The 7,608-nt window shown below is 38.5% G+C and overlaps 1 protein-coding gene across 2 annotated transcripts in view; it reads left to right on the plus strand.

Moving 5' to 3' along the window:
- Positions 1-7,608, plus strand: part of LOC103360715 (leucine-rich repeat LGI family member 2-like) — a 14,664-nt gene that overhangs the window by 3,527 nt on the left and 3,529 nt on the right. The window contains exons 2-6 of one of the 2 annotated variants that reach the window (XM_008286591.1): positions 6,029-6,186; positions 6,363-6,434; positions 6,658-6,729; positions 7,005-7,076; positions 7,261-7,332. In XM_008286591.1, coding sequence (XP_008284813.1) covers positions 6,029-6,186; positions 6,363-6,434; positions 6,658-6,729; positions 7,005-7,076; positions 7,261-7,332 — 446 coding nt within the window. Of the gene's footprint in view, positions 1-6,010; positions 6,187-6,362; positions 6,435-6,657; positions 6,730-7,004; positions 7,077-7,260; positions 7,333-7,608 lie in introns of those variants that run through there. The other variant, XM_008286600.1, reaches the window with a different exon arrangement.

Consider the following 7,608-nt stretch of genomic DNA (forward strand, 5'->3'; position numbering starts at 1 on the left):
ACAGGGCTACACTTAGAGACAGACAACCAAGCACACTCACATTCACACCTACGGACAATTTAGAATCACCAATTAACCTCAACACGCTTTTAGACTGTGTGGGAGGAAGCCAGAGAACCTGGAGAGAACCCACGCTACACGGGGAGAACATGGAGACTCCAAACAGAAAGATCCCGGTGCCCACACCGGGACGCGAACTGGCGACCTTCTTGCTGCGAGGCAACAGTGCTACCAACTGCGCCTCAGATTATCATCATTTTTAAAAACCTCTTAAAGTTACTAAAGGCAAAATAAGCAAACTGTATCCATGTCACAAGATTAAAAATATTCAATGAAAGATAAATCTAAAACCTTGTATGTGAGAATGTGTACAAAAAACCCATTGGTGAAACTGATTACAAACTGGTACATAGCACACAGGTATTCATACTAAGATTTTTTTTTTTTTGGGGGGGGGGTTCCTGGCATTCACCACTACTGGTGACTTTCTGACACTGCCTATTGAGGTTTGTGCAGCTCCTGAGTGGGAACTGGAGAAGTTCGAGGGCCTGAACACCTGCTGTGAAACAGTCACCAGCAGCCAGACACCGAACTTCTCCAGGTTGCCCCCACCCCCACCCCCACCCCCACATCCATCAAGGGTTTCATGGTTCAAAGGGTAAAAGGTCACTCTTTTGGATTTGAAAGTGTCGCATGTGAGCTAGTTTAGTGGATGTAAGGGATTAGAGTGTTACCCTAAACCACCGATAATGACAATTCACTTAAGGAGGATAAATGATCAGTGAGAGTATTTAGGTCACTTTAACTCAACTCCTGGTGAAAAGTTCACTAAGTATGTATATATATATATATATATACACATATATATGTGTATATATATACACACATACACATATAAATATCACAAATGTAAAAAAAGTGACATCTTTATGTAGTAATGGCAACTTAAAAGTGTATTTTATGATACAGCAAATCCAGAGACCTTCACTGTGCAACATGTGACACACTCAATTCATATACCACCGATTGTATGCAAAAATATAAAAGGTTATCTTTGAATTTGAAACAATCACATGTGAACCTGTTTTATGGACTCGAGGATTTACTGGAGCCATTTTCTAACAAGGTACATGTAATAAAGACTTCATAAAATGTAAGAAACTACTTTAATAATCTTTAACAATTCTTCCACTCATGCTTTATAACTCATTAATAAGCTTACTTATGAAGAGCTGCAGAGCATCTGCACTAAAATTCATTTTGATCCATTAAAATCTCACTGTATTAATATTTAGCAATACACTGAAAGTATTTGTGAATGCATTATTAACAAATGGAGAAAATGGACAAAATTAGATTTTTTTTAAAACAACATGCCGACCCAAATGTTGAAATGATGATTATTCTACAAAAGATATGAAGTATTTATGAACACTGATGAACCTCATATAAAGGATGCCAAAATAGAAAATATCGATTTGCTTTATAAACCCTAAAATTGCAGCATTATACTCGATTCTATCAAAAACAAACAACAAAAATTAAACCTATAGTGTCTTTAATAGACTTTCTGCATAGTAGCTGTAATATCACTGTACTTTATACTGTAGTAATTATTAATATTACTGTGCCATCACTCTTCAGTCTGATGAAACGTGGCATACTAACAGATTTATTACACGTACATTACAGTAAAACTTCTGAAACGCCAGGATCACCAAACATCAAGTCATGAAACTTGTGCTACAGATCGTCTATCCATTTGTGTGTCCACAGTCATAGTGAATTATTCCACACTTTTAGCTTTGTGTTCAGAATTTCGGTGCTCTCCATGACAGAAGATTCAGGAATTATTTCATCTCTGCTGATATTTTTCACTGTTGATGTTTGATCATCTTGTTTTATATGACAGAACACACATGACTGTGAAAAAGTAACAAGAAGCTACTGGCGTTTTTCACTAAAAACACATTAAACTTAAGTGTCTTTTGTTCCAGTGTTTTCAGTGTTTCAACTGATTTTAACTGTGAATATTCCAAAAGAGTCCATCTTAAGTGGCACTTACTGCAGTGCCATTTTGTCTGTGTTTTAAGTTACCAAATGGAAACAAGTTTATTTTATTGTACCCATAAAATAGTGCAGACATCCAGGAATGCAACAATATGACATTTACTGTACCAAGTGTTTGAAGAGACAAACAGCAAACATGTGATTTTTTTTTATTTTTAGCAAAAAAATACATGGAAAAATAAATCTCAACTAAACTAGCATACTCAGTTCCTTAATCACATCTTGATGGTTGTCTAGAAAGAAATAGCTAAAGGATGTTTGCTGTGCGTCATCTGGTCTCAGCTTGCACGTGTCCTGAGTGTTTAGGGATACTCTAGCCTAAAAACAGCAATGCTAGAGGCAGAGCTGTCATGAATTATGCCAGCAATGGCAGTCATGTACGGTTGCTCCCTTCTGGCTATGGGTATTTGGTTTCACTCATGCTCATAGACTACTGGTCCTCCGGCAAAGGTCAGCACCTTGTTAGGGCCTGCTGGGATAACTAACAACCCTATTGTTGTGCGAATACACACTTTTATGAATAGCAGTGACGAGCTGCGTTTGAAAGTGGAACTGAGAAGTTAATTTCTTGTGTTTGGATAACAAACTGTGATCTGTTACCCATTTGAAAATATAAAGAGTCATGTGAGGCACTGGTGAAATGTGTTTCGTGTGCAGGAGGCCAGACTGTGACTAACAACACACATTAAATCAGTAAACGAACACTAAACTGTTAAGAATGCTGCATTAGTAAAAAATAAATAAATCTAAGAATACATCCCTTTGTAGAAAAGCATCTGCCGAATAAACAGCGTCTTTTGGCAACAATTTCATGAAAATAAAATGTACATAAATCACCAATGAATATAATCACAGTGATATTGTGACAAGAAAATTCCTAAATGTCTTTTTTTTAAAAATCTGATTAAATAAGAAACCTGTCCAGTTCTATGATATGGTGTATTTTAAAGCCTCTTTGTGTGGGATTTGAAAACTTGAATTTTGAAAAAAAAAATCGACGTTCTTGTCAGATTTTTCCTACAAACGACGAGAATAACTGAAACGCAAGCTATGATGATAGAAAACTCCAGCCTATATACACGCTTAAGATGTGAAACTGGGACTTGTCAGAAGCTTCCCTCTAGTGGTGCACTCATGTCCCAACACACAAACACCCATCACACCATGAGTGGAAGTGGAAGAAGAAAAGTATCCCTGCGGCAAACAAACAAATTTGTCTAAAAGAAATTAAACTGAAATTATGACAACAGGAGCTTTTATTTTAAAGTGTCAGAACTTCATTTACTCATTAGGCCTTAAGTGACCATCAGCTTCAGAGCTTTAAAATGTTCCTCCTTCAAAAACTTGTGATAATGCTCAACAACAACAGCTGTCTCTAAGCAACTGACTGGTTTCCACAAAGCAAAGGGGGAAAAGGATATTAAAGCTCTTCCAACTTGAAATTTCTCCTGTCCAAAGCAGTTTGGGGAACCTGGAAAAATCAAGAGAAGATGTGGAGGACCGGGAATAAAAGGCAGAAATGTCATGCAGTTAAGTTAATAAACTGAAACAGAATATAAGCTGACTTCAATGATCCAAAGTTAAATCCACCATGAAGAAAACACAAGCTGAAACTTACCAATTGGCGATTACAGCTAACATTATTTCAAATCTGTGGATAGATCTCCCAGAGCCCAGTTAAATACTCTATAAAACAATACAAAACAAAAAGCACATGCAGCATTTAAATGGTCTTCTTTTCTTAGAGAAAAAAGTTAATGATCTATTTTCTACATATAGATTATAAAAGGGTAAATATAGCCAATTGTGCACAAAAACTGTTTGAGCTGTTCAAGTGGTGACAAATTTTCAACCACTGAGTTGATCCACACTGCTGTCAGCTGAGGCTCTGAAGGACAATGATCAGCTCGAGTGACCAGCATACTGACACTTTTTTTTTTTTTAAACCTGTGACTATAAAAGGCTACCTTGCAATGCAGTTTCATTCAAATGACGTGATGCCACAGAAGACAAAAGAAAGAACGAGTGTTGTAGGCACTTGTCATCTAAGAAATCCATTCAAACAGCTCTGGATGGACGTGTCCAACAACATGATTCGGTCTCCTAAAATGTCCACCAACTTCTCCGAGCCCTCCAGGAAGAGTGGGACAACTTTCCACAAGTATCACTGACAACCTGATCAGCTCTGGCACATGTGTGACTTGTTACTGACTTGTGATTTCGAGTGTATGATGCCACTCTCAATCTGTTCATTGTCATTTCCAATATAATTTCATGGTGTCTGCTCTGTTGTTGAGATGCAGTAAGATGGAACAACAAATACTTATTCCCCTGTGTTAAAAAGAGTGGATTGATTGCAGCAAGAAAATAAAAACCAAACAAAAAAAAAAACGCCTCAAAACTTGTTTATAAAAATATGAATGGAAGGGTGGGAGGAAATTCTTAAATCAAGAAAAAAAGCAAGAAGCATTTGTAAGCCATGACATGTCTGTGAAGATTCTCAGTCATCCAGGTCATGATTATTCTGGTGGATTAATCGTAGCAACTGGACTTGCTTGAGTCCCTTGAAGACATTTCGCCTCTCATCCAAGAGGCTTCATCAGTTCTGACTGACTAGTTGGGAGTTCCAGATACTTATACCCTAAGGAGCCATTAACACCTGAGTTTTGGTTTCAATTGGGGGTTTGTTGCTCTTCCACCTCTTTATGTGAGTCGTTAGTGCTCCCCCTGCCACAAAGGGGTTCGTTAGGGTCTTTATGGCTAGGTGTGAATTCAGTGTCATCTTCCTGGGGAGAGATCTTAGGACTGAATTGTAAACCGGTGAGAGATGATGCCTCAGACCTCCACCTCTGTTGAGGGATGGTCTTTCCAGTTTGACATAGATGGCTTCTTTCACCCCTCTCTCAAACCATCTGTCCTCCCTGACCAAACAGCAGTCCACCTGCATCTCAAGGACAAAGGACACTCATTTGAAGACAACAACGTACAGATTTTGGCCAAGGAGGACAGATGGTCATAAGTATCTGGAACTCCCAAGTAGTCAGTCAGAACTGATGAAGCCTCTTGGATGAGAGATGGAATGTCTTCAAGGAACTCAAGCAAGTCCAGTTGCTACGATTAATCTACCAGAATAAGCTACGATATCTGCCAGTAACAGGGGAGGAACACTAAGTAGCACTCGGTAGGGTGCTCAAACTTTTGCACATCACAGTTATAGTTTTTTTTAAAGAGGTGAACAAGTTGAACTGCTTTCACGTTTGAAGAACTGATCACCAAAACATGTAGGATTGTATGCCATTCTGTGTAAAAGACAGCTAGATGACCTGTTTATGGTCTCAATCAAAGTGAGCTGACTGATAACTGTAATGTAAAAAAAAAAAAAAAAGTAATGTTTTCAGTACACATGTATTTGAAATACAATGTTTATTAGTGCATTTCCTGCTGTACACGTGACTGTGTTTCTTGTCAGTGGATTTTGCTCTTTATGGTACTTCTTGTCCTAATGAAGCCCATTTTCTCTGTGATGCACAATCAGCTACGTAAACAATTTTACGCGTACATTTTAATGCTCTCCATGGTGCTGAAATAAACCGTCATGTGATGTTTTTGTATCAGTTTTAAATGTCTCTTAAAAATTAAATCACATTTTGTGGCGCTAAATCAAATGATGATCGAATGTAAACACACAGTAATGTTTAGAGTCTTTCTCAATGACAATCACCATTGTGATCACGGACGAATCGACGTGTTTGTGTTGTTCTTTTTTTTTTTTTCTTCCCCTCCGTCCAAAAGCGAAGCAGCCTTCCGGGACGCAGCTGCAGCCTGTATCAGCCTGTGTCAGGGCTTTGCGCTGCGCTGCTGCATTTTTATTTCGCCCATCGGCTAAAAAGCGACTGCAAGCTCCCACCTCCGTCCCATTCACTGATGTCTAAGAAGAGACATGACGTCTTCTAAGCAGTGGCTGGCGGTCGGGATTGCGCTTCTGTGCATTTATGGATCAGCTGAATCGAAAAGGAATTTCAAATGTCCTTCAGGATGCTCCTGCTCCAAGGAGACCATCATCTGCGTCGGTACCTCACAGATCCCCAGGACCATACCGAATGAGATCAACTCCCTGTAAGTACACAGTTATTCACCCAGAGAGGACTATGGTGCTTCACTGAATCCTTCAATAAACAGTTCATGCTGCATCCAGCTCACTGCCTCTTGTGTGCAGACTTGGCACTTGGTGTGTCTGGTACAGAGTGTTAAGATGTCCTTTATGTGTGTGTGTGTGTGTCCCTCCCTAACAGAAGCATGGTCAATGGATCCATTGCGGAAATCACAGAGGGGATGTTTTCACTGATGCCTTCTCTTCAGCTGTTGTAGGTGGATTTTGTATCACTGCTTATTTGGCGATTACTGATATTTTAGGGCTGAGTTGACAAGATATTGCAATAACACACACATAAACAACTACCTGGATTCTATAATGCAAACTTTTTCTGTTCATTCAGAGTTCAAAAACAAGCAAAAATGCTAAAGAGGAGAGTTTAAAAAATATATATTTAGCTTACTCAGTTGTTAAGGTTTGTTTTTCTGTTCCAGGCTTCTAAATGCAAATTCTTTGACCACAATCAAAGACGATGCCTTCTCTGGTCTGCCTCATCTAGAATATCTGTGAGTAATAACAAGAAAACAAACTTCTTTTTTATTAAACATCTTAAATGACTTAATATATTTATTGCAAATGATGGTGGATGCACATTTACCCCTACTGTAAGCCATCTCAGTCACCACAACCATTCAATTTACTTTACTTCTCCCACCAATGGGCCAAAAATAAAAATAACAAATCCACGAATGTATATGTGCCACAACAAAAAGTGTTCAAATAAGTCATTTCTCTGCCTGTCTACAATGCTGAACCAACAACTATATCATTCATGGAACAGATTCATTGAGGGGAACAAGATTGAAACAATCACCAAAAATGCCTTCCGTGGTCTCCGAGGTTTGACTCATCTGTAAGTCTGCTCTCCTTGTCTTAACCAATCAGAAATGAGTTTTCACCTTTTATTTACACTATGCAGCACCTGCAGCTGCAGCATTATAAAGAAAAACTGATGCTGCAACTTGAAAAGAAAAAAAAAAAGACAGAGAATAGAAAGAAATGAGTTTTTCTGTTTTCTCCCCGTGTGTCTGCTTCAGCTCCCTTGCAAATAACCATATGAGGTTTCTGCCAAGAGATCTCTTTTTTGACTTGGATTCGTTGCTGGAACTGTGAGTAAGCAGTTGTGGTGTCAGCAGTGTGTGTGTGTGTGTGTCTGAGAGAGAGAGAGAAAGAGAGAGAGAGAGTATCTACTTTTTCCATACTGCATTCCAAAGTGATGCTGACTCAGGCTTCACTGTATGTTTGGCACTGAATCCCACAAGAAAAGCATGAAATATAAGTCTACTGGAAATGTCTATCTATCTATCTATCTATCTATCTATCTATCTATCTATCTATCTATCTATCTATCTATCTATCTATCTATCTATCTATCTATCTATCTA

This window comes from Stegastes partitus, unplaced genomic scaffold (genome assembly GCF_000690725.1).
Source record: "Stegastes partitus isolate 25-593 unplaced genomic scaffold, Stegastes_partitus-1.0.2 Scaffold11, whole genome shotgun sequence".
Taxonomy (NCBI): Eukaryota; Metazoa; Chordata; class Actinopteri; family Pomacentridae; genus Stegastes; species Stegastes partitus.